Raw genomic sequence first — 21,571 nt, forward strand, 5'->3', positions numbered from 1 at the left:
AAAGGCTCTCATCTTGCAACTGCAAGAAAAAAGAATGCTCTGACTTAAGAAAATGCAGAATTATTTTGTCAATTTTTCAAAAGCAGTTGGGAGCTATGTCACAAAGAACTTAAAGATCAAGCAGAGGATTTTACATTTTATCCTAGAAGCAAAAGGAGATTCTCTTAAGAAAAGAGTATAATGGTAGACCTGTGTTTTTCAAGTATTAATTGGCAGATCTATGAACTCTACCTCAATCACTGATTCTTCCCAACTGCCTATAAACATGCTTAAATCTCATCAATCTTAAAACTATTCTTCACCTTTAAGCCTATCCACGTACTAACCCATCTCTCTCATCCTTCAATGTCCTCATTATCACCACTACAAGAACTTCCTTACTACTTTTACTGAGCCCCTTCAATGCATCCTTTATATTGTTGCTGTCAGATCACAAATTTACAGGTGAAAAAAATCTTAGAGATCAATTAGTGAAAAAGGCCCAGAGAGTTAAAGTGACTTGCTCAAGATCACATGACAGGATCACTACTCCTCACCAAGGCTAACTCTTAACTTGTTCAAATGATCCCATTTCATTCTGCATCCTCTAACAGATTGCCTACTCTTACTTATTATCAATCTCTCCCTCTCTACTGGCTCATTTCCTACTGCCTACAAACATGCTCCTCTCCTTCTTAAAAAAAAACCCTTATTTGATTCTTCCATCCCTGCTATCGTCCTAGATCTCCTTTTACTCTTTGTAGCTAAACTCCTTAAAAAGGCCATTTAAAGTAGATGCCTCTACTTTCTCTCCTCTTGCTCTCTTCTCAACCCTTAACAATCTGGCTCCTCAGCATATCATTCCACTGAAACTGCCCTCTCCAAAGTTACTAATGATCTCTTAGGTGCCAAATCCAATGGCCTTTTACCAACTCTCAACCTCTCTCTGCAGCTTTTGACACTGTTGATCACTCTCTCCTCCTTGATATTTTCTTTCTCCCTGGGTTTTCCTCTAACCATAGATGTCCCTGAGGGTTCTGACCTGGGCCCTCTTCCCTTCTCCTTCTATGCTAGTTCACTTTGGTGATTTCATCAACTCCCATGGATTTAGTTACCATCTCTAAGCTGATGATTCTTCAATTCTACCTATCCTGCCCCAAACTTTTTCTCCAACTGCCTCTCAGACATCTTGAACTGGATGTCCAGTAGACATTTTAAATTCAATGTCCAAAACAGAATTCATTATCTTTCCCCCTAAACCCTCCACCCTGCCCACCTTCCCTATTACTATAGAGAACATCATCCTGCCAGTACCTCAGGCTCACAAGCCAGGAGTCATCTTGGATTCCTCACACTGTCACCATTCTAGAACATTTCCTCATCACTTCACTCCTAGATTTTTCACTGCTGGTGGATCTGCCTATTTCAAGTCTCTCCTCATTCCAATCTATTCTCCATTCAGCCACTGAAGTGATTTTCCTGCACAGATCCAATCATGTCATTTCTCCTCTACTCAATAAACTCCAGTGGCTCCTTATTACCTCCAGGATCAAAAAAATGTTCTATTTGGGTATTCAAAGCCCTTCATCACCTAGCCTCCCCCTTCCACCTTCCTAGTGTCTACCCCTTTACTCTCTCTGCCATGTACTCTTTGATCCAGTGACAGTAGCCTCCTGGCTTTCAGCCCACAGATGGTAAGGGGGTCAGACAACTAACTGGTAAGAAGGAGATTACAGGGGCTCCTCTGCTGACACTAGGTATAGGACTTGATTGCATTGCTCATACACCACTCCAGGTCACAGTCCCAGGGCAAGGGGGAGAAGGAGCACTAGCACTCTAGAATGTGCAGCCGCAGCACAACAGAGGCCCAGGTCACAGTTCCAGGGTGGAGAATGCTTGTGGTTGCTCACAGATCAGAGGACAGGTCAGGACAGCAGTGACCACACCTCTCCTAAGATCATACCACCCTGAAAGAACTGAAAACTTATATACCCCCAGAACCAGTTCTGAAAAAAGCTCAAGCTTCAGACAGTACCCCCTCCACCCCAGGAGCAGAGCCCAACTTTAATATAAAGTTAAAAGTCAAGAAATAGGCAGGGAAAATGAGTAAACAACAACAACAAAAAAGACCCTGACCACAGAAAGTTACTATGTTAACAGGGAAGATCCAAACAACAATTCAGAAAAAGACAACAAAATCAAAACTGCTACATCTAAAGCCTCAAAGAAAAATGTGAATTGCTCTCAGGCTAAAAATAATTCCTGGAAAAGCTCAAAAAAGATTTTTAAAATCAAATAAGAGATACAGAAGAAAAACTGGGAAAAGAAATGAAAGTGATGCAAGAAAATGATGAAAAAAAAAGTCAACAGCTTAGCAAAGAAAGCACAAAAAAATACTGAACAAAATAACTCAAGAAATCAAGTAGGCCAAACAGTAAAAAAAGGCACAAAAATTCATTGGAAAGAACTCCTCAAAAAGCAGAATTGGGCAAATGGAAAAGAGATGTACAAAAGTTCAATGAAGAAAATAATTCCTTAAAAATTAGAATTGGGAAAGTGGAAGCTAATAACTAGACAGGACATCAAGAAATATTCAAATAAATCACTGGAAAAATAATTGACCTAAAGATAGATCAAGGAGAGATAATTTAAGAATTAAAGTCATGATCACAAAAAGAGCCTACACATCATCTTTTGAGAAATTTTCAAGAAAACTGCCTTGATATCCTAAACCTGGAGGGCAAAACAGAAATTGAAAGAATCTACTGATCACCTTCTGAAAGAAATCCCAAAATAAAAACTCCAGGAAATATTACAGCCAAATTCCAGAGCTTTAGCTGTCACAAAAAATACTGCAAGTAGCCAAAAAGAAATAATTAAAATATCATGGGGCACAGTTAGGATAACACAAGATTCAGCAGCTTCTACATTAAAGGATCAGAGGGTTTGGAATATGATATTCCAGAAGACAAAGGAGCTAGGATTAAAACAAGAATCACTCACTCAGCAAAATGGAATATAATCTTTTAGGGGGAAAAAATTAACATTTAATGAAAAAGAGAACTTTCAAACATTCCTGATGAAAAGACCAGAGCTGAACAGAAAATTTGACTTTCAAATACAAGACTCAAGAGACATAAAAAGGTAAACAGGAAAGAGATATCATAAGGGATTCAATAAGGTTGAACTGTTTAAGATGACACCTGTAATTCCTATGAACTTTCTCATTATTACAGCAGTTAAAAGGAATACACATAGATAGAAGGCATGGGTAAGTTGACTATAATGGGATGAGGTCTAAAAAAAATAAAATTAAAGAGAAGAAGGGATGAATATGATGAGATATTTTTTAAAAATTAGACTAAGGGGTGAGAAAGGGATGCAATGGAGAAGGGAGAGGTAGAATGGGGTAAATTATCTCATAAAAGAGATGCAAAGGAGCTTTTACAATAGAAGGGGGTGTGGGGTAACAGCAATGCTTGAAACTTACTCTCATCAGAATTGGCTCAAAGAGGAAATAACATACACACTCAGTTGAACACAGAAATTTTATCTTACCCTGCAAAGAAGTAGGAAAGAAGGTAGAGGCTAGGGGGCCAATAGAAGGGAAGGCAGATTGAGGGAGCTGCTGGTCTAAAACGAAACACTATGAGGAGGGACAGGGTGAAAGGAAAGAGACAGAGAAGGATACACAGGGGAAAAACAAGGATGGAAGAAAATACACAGTAATCATAACTGTGGAAAAATTTTACATCAGGTTTCTCTGATAAAGGAAGAATTTCTTAAATACATAGAGAACTGAATCAAATTTATAAGAATACAAATCATTTCTGAATTGATAAAATGCCCAAAGGATACAAACAGGCAGTTTCCAGAAGAAGAAATCAAAGCTAAGTCATATGATAAAATGCTCTAAATATCTGATTAGAGAAATGCAAATTAAAACAACTCTGGGCTACCATCCCACACCTATCATATTGGCTAATACGATGGAAAAAGAAAATGACAAACGTTGCAGGGAATGTGGGAAAACCGGGACATTAAACCATTGTTAACAGAGCTGTGAACTAATCCAACCATTCCAGAGAGTAATATGGAATTATGCCCGAAGGGCTACAACACTATGTATACCCTCTGACCCTACTACTACTAGGTTTGTATCCCAAAAAGATTTTTTTTAAAGAGGGGAGAGGGGAAAGGAGAATCTATATGAACAAAAATATTTATAGCAGCTCTTTTTGTGGTGACAATGAAATGGAAATTGAGGGGATGCCCATCAACTGGGCAATCATGGTATGATTGTGATGGAACACCACTGTGCTTTAAGAAATGATGAACAGGATGCTTTTGGAAAGACTTACATGAATTGATGCAAAGTGAATTGAGCAGAACCAGGAGAGCATTATAACAACAATATTATATAATGATCAACTGTAAATAACTTATTGTCAGAAATACAATGATCTAAGACAATTCCAAAGGACTTATGATGAAAAATGCTATCCACCTTCAGAGAAAGAACTGATAGAGTCTGAATGCAGATGGAAACAATTTTTTAAAATTTTCTTTATTTTTCTTGGTTTTTTTGGGGGGAAGGGGAGGGCTGAGTTTCCATTCACAATCTAATATGGAAATACGTTTTGCATGGCTGCACGTGTATAACCTTTATCAAACTGCTTGTCTTCTCAATAAGGGGGTTGGGGAGAGACAGAGAGAATTTGGAACACAAAATTTTTGAAGTTAAAAATTGTTTTAACGTGTAATTTGGAAAAAAAATAAAATATTGAAATGCTATAACACATAACTCATTTCCACAGCAGGAAAAAGTTCTTAAGTTACTTGCTTCATGCAATAGAGCTAATTTCCTTTGCCATAACCAGCCTACACAGAGAATTTTCACCAGTCTCCACAAATTTATGTATATATCTTTTCTCTTCACTTCCCAATTTAATCTTTTCTTACCTAAAGAGCTTTTTGTATGGTACCCTATTCAAAAGTTTTTCATTAAATAAGTTGATATTACATAAAAGTTTAAAGTATCAGATATTACTCCAATGTTTCACAAGTAAATTAACCAAACTATGAATGCCAAGAGTATTGAAAAGTATTAATTCCTGGTTGAAAGGTCTATGCACTAAAACTTGTTGTTATTTGGTCATTTAGTCATGTCCAACTCTTCATTACTCCATTTGGTGTTTTCTTGGCAAACATACTTGAACTGATTTGTCATTTCCTTCTCCAGCTCCTTTTATAAATAAGGAACTGAGGTAAACAGGGTTAAATGACTTGTGCAGCATCGCACACAGCTAGTAAATGTCTGAGGCCAGATTTGAACTCATAAAGAGAAGTCTTTCTGACTTCAGGATGAGCACTCTTCTTCCACAGTGCCACCTAGCTGTTCCACCAAAACAAAAACTGTTCCACTGAAGAAGCCGTCTATCAAAATGAATTTTTTAAAAAGATTTCATGTCACCAAGTGATTGAACTTACTTTAAAATATTACTGACCAACAAGGAAGCAACTTTAAAAATTTTCTAGATCATAATGTTGAAAAGAGAAATATTCCCTAAATACTGATCTACCAGGGAAGAACAAGATTAGATAATTTGTTCAAGTCCCATTTATTCTTTTCCCATCTACATTAATGAATTGTTTGTTTCAAATATCCTGCTTTTGTTAGTCATTGACAGAATTAAAAGGGTTGTGAAACATTAAAGTATATCAGATTCTTCTGAAGTATCTTTACGTATTAATACATAGAAGCTCAATCTAGGTAATTCTTCAAAAACAGAAGTTTAGACAGAAATCTGATCAATATGTTCATTGTTCTTCCTTAGAGCAATATAATAGAATTCTATTATCATGCCTAATAGAACAATACAGAATTTGGTTAAACTATAAGCAATACAGGAAAAATATTTTAACAAGATTTTCTCAAAATTTTATATAAAAAAACAAGCAACTGAAATTAAAATCATACTTTAAAGGAAAAAGTCTCAGAGTTCATAAAAAGAATTTTGACATATTTTGTTAATGTTTCGAAGCGAATTTTTGAAAATATGTTTAACCATGCTTTACCTCTCGTATCTCATGGCCAGCTCCTCTGTACGACTGTAAATCCTCCAGAATGCCTTCTGCATCTTTTAATACTACATTCACCTGATTATAAATTTCCTTTTCAGATTCTGTGGGCTGGGCATCTAAACACCAGGAAAGCACAAGAAAGTTATAGGGGATACATATGTGTGCACATAGGCATATACGTTATATCATGACGTGTATCACAATAAACCATTAAGTATCTAACTTTCTGCATAAAAGCTTTATTTCACATATAAATTTACAACTCTGGACAGATGTGTAATGGTTTTTTTGTTACTTTATGTCTAGATCACCATTTGCAATAATGAATTCAAAGAACAACCAATTAAAATTTAAAACTACCATATCTATTTTTTGTATTATGTTTATGGTAATGATGATATCCTGTTTAAAAGGCTTCAACTATTCAAACTGAAGGCCTATTCTCAAAGGTTGAATAATTTTTATATATAGATTCAAATTTTCAACTATAAAGTTACTGCATGGAACATATTTTTTAAGGCTTTTTAAAAAAATCCTTTCCTGTAACAAGTTCTTGTTCAATATCAATAATCAAAGGAAGAAGCAAATAAAACCATAACTTGATCTATACAATTAAGCACATATACTATATTCAACCTCAAAATGACTTTGCAGAGGGCACTAATTTTGAAGTGGTCCCAAAATTTTGAAAAAGTGCTTGTGGAACTAGATACAGTTATCTAATTACAAAGAGCACAATGCTAGTCACAAAGGGTGTCAGGAATATAATAATATGCTGAATACAAAGGGCATCTTTATATAGCATGCTATTACTCTAGCTAACAGAAATCTCCTAGAAATATTTCATTAGGTAGTAGAGTAAAGCACTCCACAAAATAAGACAAAATTTAAATAGGGTTGTGGTGGGACTGGGACTGGAGGGAGAAGGAAATTGGAGAGGGGTGGTTTTGACTGTGTTGATCTAAATCTTTGTTGGGAGAAACTCTCTCTACCAACACAGATCAGCAATTGGTCACGTAATTAACAACATTTGCCAAGTGGTCTGGGCCCCTGCAAGGTTAAGTGTCTGGCCCATGATCACAAAATCGTGTGTCAGAGGAGATCTTAAACCGCGGTCTTCCCCGATTCCCATAGCAGCCATTGTGATAATTTTAAAAGGATATAGTCTATAACTACATATGCTATTTGTGTTATATACTTCTTATTTCAATCCAATTCAGCAAACACTGTAACCTGAAAGCAATCCCATTACAAAATAATAGCATTATAACTTCTTTAAGAATTTAGAGAGGGATTGTACTTGCAGAATACTCATTTTTGTCAGTTCTGAGGTTTCACCTTCTCAGAGGGAAAGTACACATCTACAACGCTATACTAAGGACAATTTTCAATTTTAAGATTTGTTTCTTTTCAATTTAAAGATGAATCTTTTCCATTTTTTATTCCTTCTCTAAAACTGGGGGAAAAATTAGCTTTGTAAAAGTTTCTGTCTTTCTCCCAGCACCACTACCACCCTTAGAAATTAAGTCACAAAAGAATAAAGAATAGAGAAGAGGCAAAATAGTAGACGGATGGAAGCAAAAATGACAGTAGCTGAAAAAACTGCCATGATTCTCTTTTATGCCATGACTAATTCATAATACTAATTCGATTTTCATTACACAACACTTAAAGTCGTTAAAAATACACCAAAACTTGTTTTTAAAAATTCTCAATTTTGGACAATTACAGTATTGATATTTTATGTAAAACAGATTTAAAATTTACTATGATTCAACAATAAAATAAAGCTGAATCTATTTGTTCAATTAACATCTATTAAATGCTTTAAATAGTGCACGGATTAAGTATGCATTCACATATTCATTTGTTAAAATACTCTATCTGGACATTTCCCTATACATAGAACACAAATGTTTATTGAATGAAGTTGGGGTTTTTTTTCCCCCAATTGTTTCAATATTTCTAGATTCTTTTTGACAGAAAACTTTAAACATAAAAATTATATAGCTGTGTCCAAACAACAATTATCTTAAAGCAATCATTTATATTGGCTTTTCAGTATGAATGACTTTTTAGTCTAAATCACTCAGCAGTAAGTTATTTTTTAACTGGGATTTTTCCCCAAATATTAATTCAAATGACATTAACCAAGTTTAACTTTTGAAAATACTTACTCTAGGTGCAGTTCAAAACAATATTTTCACGGGCAAAAATACTGGCTAGTAATCTTTTTTGCATAAATTAATTCAGTTATAAAAAATATCATTAAGAAATACATTACAGGTTGAATTCATTTAAAAGGAATTTATGACAAGATATTTAAAATACCTGCATAATACATAAGGCATTTCTGAAGTTAGAAAACATTTACATTAAATAATGCAAGTTTATCTATGGATGACTAGCTGTTGACAAGAAAACATAACATTTAGACACCGAGACTAACATACAAACAGAACATTATCAAGTAGCCTTAAGTAGATCTCGCAAGTGGTTATTATTGTTTAAATTAAAACTTTAGCAAACACCAAGAAATTTTTAAAAATAAAGGGAAAGATTGTGGTTCCCTCTTTTTAAAAAACATCTAGCATCACACTAAACAATTTTTAGACTATCACAGGAAAGTCACATTTATAATTTTGAAAGCTGCTGAAGACTGCTGTAGAAATGAAGATAAAAACAGGAAAAATAGCAGACAGGTAAGCACTAATTTACTGATAGCAATTCATGCAAGAGGAGTGAAATGCTAAACACAAGATAGTATAAAAATGAGGCACATTATAGCATTTCAAATAATATTGCCATTTTTACGTAATGCAATCAAGACTTGTCACTTTTGTTTTTCTTGGCAAATCACTGCTTTACAGAATTTGAAGAAAAATGTCCTATTTGTCCACCTAACAAAAGAGCATTCATTTGATGGTAACATAGTGGTACATTTACTTCAGCCAGTAGGCACACACTGATTGCTCACTAAACTTAATTCTAAAAGACATTCATGAGACAACATGGGCATGTTTTAAGTACTCCTTTTTCTGTTTAACAATGAAATAAAATGCTTTAACATTTTTGAGAACGTTGTTTCCAAAAATGGAAAGGATCATTAAATACGATGGTAAATTCAAAGAAAATGGTCCCACAACACAAGAGGACAAAAAGTAAGAAATACAAAGAAAAAAAAAGGAGTTTCAACTTGGGAAATTACTGCAGTATATAGTGAATTTATGGATTCTTCACCCAAAAATTAAAAAAATCCCTTGTATGAATTAAAGTAGGCTAAGATGTAATGTGGCTCCACATACACAAGTACATACTCTGGATTTTTTTTTTAACAGAGATGCTAACAAGCTAACCAGATATTTAAAAGAACAGATGAAAAGTACTGGAAGATACAAGATAGAAAGAGTAAAAAAAAAAAAGAGGGATTAATTTATTGTAAAATATTTAAAGGCAGTCGAAGTGGTAAAAGAGATATAAGTAAAGAGGAGGTGGAGAAAGGGAAAGGAAATTCAGGAGATTTCAACAAAAAGAAGAGATAGCATATTATACTGTTAAAAGGTCAATAATAATTAGGACAAAAGCATGGCTAAGCTTAAAGGTACAGTTCAGTTAAATTGTCATTTCAATTGAAAATGATCACCTCAAACTCATTTGTTCCCTGAGTTCATTTTCCTTAGAGATAAATCGAAGTGTGTATAACCGTTTGTGTGTGTGTGTGCACATGCATGCCCATAGACACATACACATATAAATATGTGTATGTGTTTTCTATGCATACTCTCTTAGCTCAAACAGGCTGAGAAGTGATTTTATTTAGCCACACTAAATATAACATTATAATTAGAAAACACCTTGAAAAGGTTCTTACTATGCCTTTTATCAGTATTGTATATTGTCATTAATGCTTTTGGTTTTTGTTTTGTTTCTATTTAAACTAGACTGTGGTTTTGTTGGTATAGCCAGCTCCCAGTAAAGTCTTTAGAAGTCTCTGGGGTACTAAAGAGCTTAAGTGACTTCTTCAGGATCATACACAGGCAGCACAGAAACAGCTATTCCTTATTCTGAGACTAGATTTCTAATCACTCAGCCAAGCTATCTCTCCTCTCTTCCTAGAATCATTACCAAATACATGGAATAGTTATATACAGAAAACTAATTAAGCTTAAAGTAATCCTGATGCATGAAAATCTGGACTTAAATTAGGAAAAGTGATCAGAGGAGGATTATTTTTAAATTTTCAAATGGGTATATGCTAGCATTCTTTAAAAGTAATTATATCCTATATGAAAGTACAATTTAATATTCAAACATTTTAAATTAATGAATTTATTTCAAACTAATTTCTAACCTAAGCCTCACCTAATTCTAATTATGTGATATGTACAGGGCCAGTTGTTATAATGGCTTACAAGATTAGAAAAATTATAAATTACATAAAATATCTATGTAATAGAATGATGTAAAGTTATATATGACCTAAAAGTTGTTGCCAGACAAAAGTGAACAACTTTATATGCAAGAAATTGCTTATTTTCCAAAATATATGTTAAACTGCTCTTTATCATTACATAAAACACATAAGAACTAACAAATACTTTCCAGATTTTTAAATTGAGAAGGGATAGGAAGTTAAAATGAAAACAAAAGATTGGTCTGACTGTAGTACAATTAAGGTGCAGCAAAGTGTCTGTACTTATAATAACTACTTCCTTAATGTGACTAAGCAATTTTATGAAGGTATATCTCCCAAAATGAGATAAACTGGAAATCATTCTTATGCAAAAAAACTCACATTTAAACTGAAAAATTGCTAACATAGGCCAAACTACATTCTAAAAAAATTTTCTCCACTGATACTCTGACCAGAAGAGAAGTTAAACAAAAAAGTACAAATTTGATCACATATCCAATTATGTGTCATTTTCAAATCTGATGTATTTGCTTGCGGAAAATTTATAAATTAGTCCTTCACTGATATTATTGGAGACCTTTTTTGTTCTCACTAAATCATCTACCTGAATTTTATGAAACAAATTGGGAAAAATAAATTTTTCTTTCCCCAAGAGGAAGTAGACCAAGACTAAATAAATTTCTAAATACTGTATTAAATTCATTCTTCTTCACTGGGCCACAGTCACACAAAATTAGGTTTATACAAAGATCAAGTGCCAAGTCTTGAACAAGATCCTGACCTATTAAAGCCAAGATTCTGTAAATGCAAGGCATCTGAAATTAAGGAAAGGAAGAAGCCAGGAGACAGAACAGCTGATAAAAATACAAGACAAAGTTTAAAATGGACATATATGGACTAAAATACAGCTGAAATGTAAAAGCCTCATCTAAAAAAGTAATCTTTAATGTCAGCAGTCTGCTCATCATTCCCCAAGCTAATGCCATTGAAATACATGCTCAACATGCACTTATAACAGCAGTATTCAATTGTTGAGAAGGGTAAAGGAAATTGTTGTTAATCTTCATACATTTGGCAAAAAGTTGACAAATGATTATTTCACTGATGCTAATATTAAAGAGAGCACTACAAATTGGCACAACAGCACAAATCTCTTAAACTACAATTGTTTTACTAATGAAACACAGTATTTGGCCAACCAGACCACAAAATTCATCTTAAAAATACACATTAGCTATAAATCATCATGTTACTCTCCACTGATCCCGGTTGACAGGAAAAAAGCAAAACATCACAAAATATAACTATATATTGTATAACACTGCAAACCATATTAAGAACTAGGGAAATAAAATAATTCATTAAAAGAGAGGCAATTATTTCTCTGGTAGGTGATTATCACTAACCAGAAATGTTTTAAATTTTTGCTTTCTTCAGTTTCTTCAAAAGGGTTTAAACTTGTAAGCAACTGTAGAAAATATAATGGAAAATAAATATCTTCACCCTTTCCTAACAATTTAAGCTCAGCTAAAATAGCAACATCCAAACTAAAACAACTATATGATATATAATTTTAAAAAATTTGATAGAAACAAGCTAAAGCAATACTAGACAGCCAAAGAACAAAGCAGTTCCACATGCATAGCAATCAATTACACTTACCTGCCATTCTTAGACCATATTATAATAGGTCATGCAACATAAAACAAACAGAAGGCAAATTACTTAAAGGTCTGTGAACCAGTTTTTGTTTTTGTTTTTAATTTTCATTTAGCATCAATTGGGGGAAGGGGGCAAAGAGCATATGACTGAAATGCATTAAAAATTTTTCAAGCTTTACAAAGTAGGCAATTCTCTGCCAAAATTGACTAAATTAGGTTCACACTTACCTTTTAATATTATGCCCAAATTACTGAGCTGTGAATGGCCTTCATGAACAAATTTATAAATAAGATATTAAAGTACTGGGACAAAATAATTCAATACTGATGAAGTTATCTTGAAATACAGCATATTACCTCCAGATATTACTTCTCCTAATAAATCTGGAGATGCTTTTCTAGCATCATTTCCACCAAAATTGTTTCATTTAAATGTTTGTATTGATAAATCTTGAGATAACAGAGTATAACCTTCTTATAAATATAGCTACACTGCAATAAAGCAAAATAAATGTTTATCTCAATTTGATGAATGAAATATTATGGGCTGTTTCAAGAAGGCAACAGAAATTTTATCCAACAATTCATAGCTCAGTCATGCAAAGCAGTTATAAAGATGGCTAAGTGAAGACATTCATTTAGTGCAAGACAAACGCAGTCTACTGCAGGCAAAGAGAAATAGATATATAAAATCATCTTCTCACTTTCAAAATCAAGGAAAAAATTTGGCCCCTGCTCAAGGTCTGTGCATGTCAAAACTTTAAGAAGATTCCCCATGTTAAGGTACCTGTCAAGACAAGAATGAGAAAAGAGAGAATATCCCTTTATAAAAAGATACATCTGAAATATAGTAGAAAAATAGTAGAGCAGAAAGGGAAGCTCTTCAGGTATGAACTCATCCTTCAGGCTACCCACTCTGTGAACAGGCAGAGAACAACCTTTATTCTCAAGGTATTGACTTGTAGGACCTAGAGGTGAAATGTGGTTTTCCTGTATAAAACGACACACTGTCCCTATATTTCTTCTCAAAGTTTTCCTTAGAGTTTTGATTAAAGGCCTTATAGTGAACATTCTTTCAGTATTTCAATAGCGCTAGCGTTCTGAGCATTTGTATTCTATTATTTGATCAAAAATAATTTCATTTGAATTTTTTATATTACAGTTGAGTAGACTTTATCTTAAAATTGGATATTAAAAAATTATTACACAGGTATATCTTTAATTTAAAAGTTTTCTATAAAACTTATATGTCAATATAAGTATAATACTCTTTAAAATTTTGGACAACACCATTACAAAATCAAGTTTTTGATTTTTTATCATATGATCAAGTCACAATGTAGTGATGGAACAAAAGTAAACTAGATTTGGTTATGTATATCCATAGTTACTAACAAACTGCTCAGCATAGTCACTAAAGCACACGATGAGAATTTTCATCATAAGGCTACTTGCTTCATGGGCCAATGAGAGGACAGCACTGGATACAAAGACTCAAATGATATTAGCAAACGAAAAACCAAAAAATTATATGACAATGTTCAGCAACTACTAGAGGAAAAATCATGCAACCTTTTTTTTCCATATTTTACCAACAAATTGGCTTGCCTTCACTGTGGTGGTAGAAATAAACAATGTTTCACCATTACCATTATGCACCAACTGTGAAAGGCTGAAGAGACTTACTTTCAAAATCCAAGAAAAAATGTGCTGCATTGTGGTCTATGTCCCTGGTTAGCACCTTAATGAGATTACCCATGCCAGCAAACCTAAAAATAAAAATGGCAACATCATTTAGTTCCAGTAAAAAAAGAGTCTTAAGCAGAGGCCTGGGATTCATCAAGGGCTGGTTTTTCCATGGCTCCCAGCAGGTGCAGGTTTATGGGTTCTTGCAACTGAAAGGTTGGGAACACAGAAACATTTGGCTCCTACTCCTCCCATTTTTGCACATCTCAAAAAAATTATGTCAGACAAAAAAAAATCAAATCATAAAAAAGATTAGATTTTCCATATACTTGCAATATTTATTTTTACTATCAATATCTGTCACCACATTGCATACTTGATAAATCTAATAAAATACTGAAGCCAGGAATACAAAAAAAAATCTTCAACTCAAAATTAAAACATCCAAAGTAGATTTCTCAGAATTATATTACATCTGAAATGGAAAAGTTTTCTATTATAATGATGTTTGTGTTGCTTCTTTACTGGTTATACCCCTACTCTGGACAGCAAGGGAATGAGTTCAAGTTATTAAGTACTGATTTACTAGTTAATGTAATTTTTACCAAAATTTCTCATATTCTTGCCTTCCATTACACACACACACACACAGAAAGTGTCTTTTCTAGCAAAATGTACATTCACAAAAAACTGCAATTCTAATAACCTAGTTAAATTTCAATGACAACCTGACTAAATTCTCTTGAGACAAAGCCTGTAGAGAAGACCAAAGAAAAACTAAAACAGGTGTTGTCTAGAAGTAGCTAATGAGCAATCTTTCTGTAACAACAATTCAGACTTGGTATTACTGCCTTACAAAGCAGTCTGTCTTATAATAAACATTAAAGCAATGGCACAGAGTTCTAATAACCATAAGTTTTAGAGGAAAGAAATAGCTGTATTATTTATTTTATATCAAAGCTTAATCAAGACAGAAACATACAGCAAAATCTAAATTCAAAAAAATACTACAAGCCAATAATGAGCATTGGAATTCTTTTCCCTTTAAAAAAAACCCCACAGTATACTGTCCTCAGTATATGAAGACTGTAGATAATGATGTATAAATGTCACCTCATTACACAGACATCATTTTGAGAGAAGAAAGGCCAAACAGATATGAATTCATACAAATATTACTAACATATGATGTATTAATTTAAAGGAAAAACATTACCCTCACAAATAGTTATTTTGTTAAAGCTTGAAATTTCTTTACTAGTTCTAGTCAATGCAAGGATTTATAAGATTTATAAAAGATAATTTCATGACCATAACAAAAATATGTGGCTTCACGCTATACAGAGATATTAAGTTATCCAGATAAAAACTATCAGTTTTTGCCAAGGCTAGTATCACTAAAAGGATTCCTAATACTGATAAGATTTTTAATATACAATCTATAATTCAGATCATTTTAAATTTACCCCCCAAAAATGGTATCCTTCCTTATGACTAATAAACAATCTTTATTTTTCCTCATAGCAATAAGCAAAACAGGAGATAAGATTATGTAGAAGCCAAAAGTCACAAAATAACTGGTAATTTTTGCCCCCAGTTTCCTTCAAGACATCAACAAGCACTTCTTACGCAGTTACAATGAGCTCGGCACTGGGGATACATGGAAGTACTCAACTTACAAATAGGCTATTTCAAAGGTTCTTTCTATGTGAGTTGCTTGATACTTAGAATTAGTATTTTAGATGTGTTTCTTAGGTTCCCAGGCTAGCCCATAAATGACTTATTTAGTTGAATTAATAGTCTATGTTCTCTGCATCTTAGGGCATGGCACAACTAGGTTTAAAATAGAAGACACTGACAAGGAGGAAGAGAGTTTTATATTCTTTTCCTACATGCATACAAGGATAACTACAAACAAAATTTTGAAAAAGGCAGAATTCATCTTTAATATCCACTCATCTATCTTTTCATTCTACTCTTCTATCCCCAGTACCTCTCTCTGTTTTCCCAGGCACTCATATTTTCAACATCCTCAGCCTTATTAAGGCTTCCATTAGGGTACTCCAATCAGGCCTGTATTACCTTCCCAAAGTATTCCATGCTCCAAAACTGCTTATGTTCCTTCTTCCCTAATTAAAACTCCCATCCTCTCAGTATAGTAAACCTTAGATGTTAGGCATTCAATTTAGCAAGCATTAAGCACTATAGCAGGTGCTAGGGATTAAAAAATGATAAAGGCACAGTTTCTGCCTGCTCTTAAAGAGCTTGGAACCTAATAGGAGAGAATGAGTTCTATATACAAATAACACAAAGTAGTCTGTAAGTTCAAACGAAAGATCATGTAAAGTGCTATGAGAAAATCGAAGGACAATTTACTTCCTTCTTAGGGAGAAAAGATATGTGAGAGTAAGAAGGATAAGTGAAAGTTTCACTGGGATCATGTCACCTTGGATCCTGCCTGAAGAAAGAGAATAATTCCCATGAGTAGAAATGAAGTGAGATGGAGAAGAATTTTTCTTCCCCAGGAAGGCATAGAGAATGATGGAAAATGCAGGTATAGAAAAGAGAAAGACAAGAACAGGGGAAATAAGTCATCATATGAGACAGGGGTGAAAACATCAACAGAAGCTGGAAGAAACCAATCTGGCCAGACTCTGAATTCTCCCTAACGGGTAAATGACTCTTGACTGATCTTTCTATTTTTGTTTCTGAGAGAGGAGGTGTTAAACCCCCATGAATTTCTACTTGGCAGATTATCAGGGTAACAAAATAATCTTAAAAATCAGAAACTGTGGGAGGAGTCAGGTCCCAGACGGGGGAAGAGTGCCATTTCTTTTAAACTATTTCTACTTTTCATAACTTTTCCCTTTAACCACTTTTAAACTTCACTTCCCTAAAAGCTCTAAGTTTTTTTTTTCAAAATGGCTTTTATGACAACAAGGTTGATGGCCTCCCCAGTGAAGAAACTGATAGTAAGGGCAATCATTTTAATTTATGATATAAAAAAGGTTGTACATAAATTGGGGGCTCATATATAACAAAAACAGTATTATGGTAGAACGAACATCAAAGGTACCAAGAGACGGAAACAGCACAGGTAAAATGAAAATAGCACTGGTTTTAGAGTTTAAAAAGAAATAACTTTAGGTTAAAGTTTTAGTTCTGATATTTGATAACCATCTAATCCTCTAATCCTAAACAAGACATAATCTCCTTGAGGCTTAGTTTTCTCATTTATAAAATAGAAATAATACTTTTACCCCCTACCCTCACAAGATTATTGAGACTATAAATATCAATTTTTGTAATAAGGTAGCCAGGTTGTTTCCTTTAAAACACTAAGTTCCATTCTAGACTAAGGCAGAGAAAATAAGGGGCAATTCTATATGAACCAAAAAGAATATACAGAGAAAAAAAATCCTTTATTCATCTTTTTTATAACCACATGATTGTCAATATTCAGTTCAACCTAGTAAAAACACATGCAGCAACTATTTGCAAGACACTAAAGCTCTATGAAGATAAATAATTTCATGTCCTCAAGGAAGTTAAAATGTTTACAACTTTTTGCACATAAGTTTTCCTTTCTGCTAGAAACTAAAATAAAACATCACTTTCTACAAATTACAACTCAAACTCGATAAGCATAAATATCAGGCACCAAAATGACTTTGCCATTTTTGACAGGAATAGCACAATCATCAATAAGATACTAGCCAAAATGTGCCCCACTCCTCTTCAAACAATGTGCATCTTGACATTTCAAACTCTCTTTTAATCAATTAAATCCTTTAGCTAGCTGACCAATCATCTGATACATTGAACCAGAAGGCCAAATCCCCTGTTTCGATTTAGCCAATGTACTAATAATTATTTTAACATTTTAAATACAATAAAATATCATTTTAAAATGTAAGATCCATTTTTCGCTCCTTGCACTACACAAAAACAGGCAGCTGGCCCTTTAGTTTACTGACCCCGAAGTTACAAAAGGAGTTATAATCACTACACAGGCTACAATGTAGGCTATTACAAACCTGCCTCCCAAGTTCTTAGATGTTTCCAATTCTTTTTTTATGTTCATTTTTAATTCTGCAGAGCTTGTGATCAATGACAGACAACACAATTAACAATCATATTGCTTCTAGGGGGCAATGATATAAATTCTAATCATTTCTTTTTCAGCTGTTGAACTATAGTCCTAAAGAAGTATAACTTTACTGTCAAGTGCTGCTAGAAGTAACCAGTTTACAAACCTCCTTATAAAAATGTAACAGCCTGTGGAAAACAGGATCTCAAAGAGGATTCACTGCAGAACACATGTTTAATGTATCTGTGATCTTCAAAGGTATTTTGAAGTCTTACCTTATTTCCCCTCTCCCCCATCAATTCCTGGTGCTCTTCTCTTCTCTAACTACATTGTCCTGAACTACCTCACACTGATTTGTATTTTTTCTGTTATTTATATCTTACTGTATATACTTATTGCCGCCTCCTCCTATCTCTACATTACAACATAAGATCCTTGAGCAAGGATTGTTTCATTCTTTCTAACTACATAACAATAGGTGTTTTTAAATGCTTGAGGACTATTCCCTCAAATGGTGCAAATCACAACACATTCGTGACTTCTCATACAATGCTCATCCATGTTCTCTCAGAAATCTGCTAAACCACCCTGTGTTGAATTATTTTCAGAGCTCTTATTCTTAGCCATCTTGTTTGTCAATGTCCACTCCTCCATGAGAGCCAAGCAGAAGAAGAAAGTAATAGGAAGGCTGAAACAAAAAACAAAAAAATGAGGCAAAGACCCAAGTACTTTGACGTCACAGAAGCAGAGAGGTAATGCCAGATCCCTGGTCACATCTGGCAGAAACCTTCAGTAGACATCACCCTAGTGAAAGACAGTAACAGCTCTCCTATCTGATGCAGAACTCTCAGTTCTACCATTTGATAAAGGAATCTTATCACTATGTGATTCCTCCCCAATGAAGGACATTCTATCTTTTAATTCAATATTTACCTGCTGCCTGAAATCAATTCACTTAATTGTGTGCCATAGACCCTCCTGTTATTCTGGACTGATTAGGATTTTTTCGATAGCTAAGTGTAGCACTTGTATAAGTCTACTCCATTTTTTGGTTGAAAAAAAAATTATTTTGAGAGGCAGTGTGGTTTAATTTAAAGAGCGCCAGCAGGATTTGAAGTCAGAGAACATGAGTTTGAATCTCAACTCTGCTATTTACTACTGCCTTGTGACCTAATTTACTACCTGAGTCTCAGTTCTTCATTTATAAAATGAGGGAAGTTGGATTAGTTGACCTCTGAGAAACCTTAGAGTTCTAAATCTTATTATAATACTATGTTCTGCCCAAGTACTGAAAGCTCGTTAAGCCTTTTTATATTTCATGGGTGTAAGTGGGACAATTAAACTGTCTGTTTTCCCTGATTCTCCCTATATATATGACTAATCTGCCTCTCTCTTCCCTTTTTGATCATCTATTTCCTGAATTAAATCCTTCACATCATTTCTGAGGCATAGGTCATCACTGGGAATAAACTGTTGACTCTGAGTCATGACCCAACTCAGATTCTTTAGAAACATTCCAAAATGGCATTCCAAAATTCATAATAATACGGAATCACCAGGATAATACTTATATCTAAAAAGATAGGCTTTTATGCCAGGAAACAGAATAGGATCATTAAAAGTATTGCAAAGATATAGTTCCAGTCTAAGAAATTAAAGAGGGGCAGCTACATGGTGCAGTGGATAGAGCACCAGCCCTGGATTCAGAAGGACCTGAGTTCAAATCCGGCCTCAGACACATAACACATACTACCTGTGTGACCCTGGGCAAGTCACTTAACCCCATTGCCTAGCCAAAAGAAAAAAAAAAGAAATTAAAGAGGCTAAAGGCCTTTATGAGACTATTCATAAAACAAAATACTTTTATGTCATGAATGCTTCTTCCAAGAGAATTGAAAGGGTCTGAATATGGTCAACATCAAAAAGTATCATAAAAATTAAACTGACTATATCTTAATCAAAAGAAAATGATTAGTTGTTGATGTTAAAAGTCTTATCAAAATCAGCTATCTATGTAGATTCAGACCTTTGACTATTTAGAGCCAAGTCAAAATCAACATCAAAACTGTAGAGTGTTGGTGAGAAGGCACTGTAATATTTATTTACAATGCCAACAACTTCACACTGACCTATTAGTCAAAGAAACCATATTTCTCACTTCCTTCTCTATTTCCTGTTACTAAAATTTGTTGTTTATAGCTTCAGAAAGTTATCTGAATTTTCTATCTTCTAAAATTCTTTGTCTTGAAAGAAAAGAAAGAAAAAATTATAACAAAATCAATATTCAATGTTTTAAGAATATATTCTAACATTAGACATCATAACATGTTATTTAAAATGTATTTCCAAACTAGATTTTAAAAACTAAAAAAAACTTTCAAAAATATTTAATAATTCTACATTGATTATATAAACTAAGTTGTCCTTTCTACAACTGACCTATAAACTAAACTCTTCAAAGGAAAAAGCTATTTTTCAAAAAAAAGTTTAAAATTTAGAAAACTTTTATTATATAAATGGAACACAGATCAAATGATGTCAATCTCCAATTGTCCTGCATTAACATATCAGCATGTATAAAAAAAATCCCAATTAACCAAACTAAGTGGTCAACAAACAAAAATTTATACCAAAAACTAACGACATAAGGAAGTCAAGGAAGGTTAACAGACTTCAATAAAATTTAAAACAAAACAAAAAGAATTCTAACAGTTGTCTAATTTTTTTCAAGGAGAAATTTTTCCTGTACCAAATAATACCTCAATAACATTTTTAATTTCTATATAAAAGAATAAATTTCATAATCTAAATTTAAATCACAGAAGAAGTTAGGAGGTACAAGACCTGGAGTCAGGAATAAGCAAGTTTAAACCCAGCCTCAGATATTTACCAGCTTTGTGACCCTGGGGAAGTCATTTAACCTCTATCTGCCTCCGTTTCCTCATATGTAAAATGGGGGTATATTAGCATCTATTTCCCAGGACTGTTGTGAGGATCAAATGAGATAATATTTGTAAAGTGCTTTGAAAACCTTAAAGCATTTATATAAATGCTAATTACTATATTTTTATCCAATTGAAATGAAACAGTAAAAAAATTTTTTTAGAGATCAGAGCTTACTACAGAGATAAGATCATTTAAGTCTAACCTCATTATAAAGTGAGCAAACTGAAGTACAGAGAAATTAAATTGCTCAATAATATGGCACTTAATACATATTTCTGGAATAGCATAAACATTTGTAGGTAGCAGAAAATAACATGCTGGGCACAGAATTCAGATGACTTGTATTCAAATCCTATCTCAAACGCTTATTAGCTCTGTGACCTTGAACAAGTCACCAGTTTGCCACAGTTTCTTCAACTGTTAAATGAGAATAACAATAGCACCTACCTCCCAGGGCTGTTGTGAGGACAAAATGAGATAATATTTGTAAAGCTCTTAGCACACTGGTTCACAGTAGGCACTATAAAAAGCCAGCTATTATTATTAATAACTTTTAAGATCAAAATTGCCACTTCATATTTCACATCTGACATACGAAGTAAATCAAAGCTTTTCTCCCCTCTGGTTATTTGCGATTTGTTAACATTAAATGTGAGCAAACTTTTTTTTGTTTTACTGGACCTATAATTTCATTCAGATTTAGGGAGATCC

At 33.6% G+C, this 21,571-nt stretch overlaps 1 protein-coding gene across 6 annotated transcripts in view; it reads right to left on the minus strand.

Moving 5' to 3' along the window:
- Nucleotides 1–21,571, minus strand: part of CYRIB (CYFIP related Rac1 interactor B) — a 188,804-nt gene that overhangs the window by 23,819 nt on the left and 143,414 nt on the right. For 3 of the 6 annotated variants that reach the window (XM_078153730.1, XM_020997897.2, XM_078153732.1), the window contains 2 exons: nt 12,843–12,925; nt 6,058–6,179 (listed from right to left, as the gene is read on the minus strand). In XM_078153730.1, coding sequence (XP_078009856.1) covers nt 6,058–6,179; nt 12,843–12,915 — 195 coding nt within the window. In that variant the 5' untranslated portion in view covers nt 12,916–12,925. Of the gene's footprint in view, nt 1–6,057; nt 6,180–12,842; nt 12,926–13,824; nt 13,908–21,571 lie in introns of those variants that run through there. The other 3 variants (XM_020997899.2, XM_078153733.1, XM_020997898.2) reach the window with 2 other exon arrangements.

This window comes from Phascolarctos cinereus, unplaced genomic scaffold, assembly GCF_003287225.1.
Source record: "Phascolarctos cinereus isolate Bilbo 61053 unplaced genomic scaffold, phaCin_HiC Scaffold_4;HRSCAF=312, whole genome shotgun sequence".
NCBI classification, from domain to species: Eukaryota; Metazoa; Chordata; class Mammalia; order Diprotodontia; family Phascolarctidae; genus Phascolarctos; species Phascolarctos cinereus.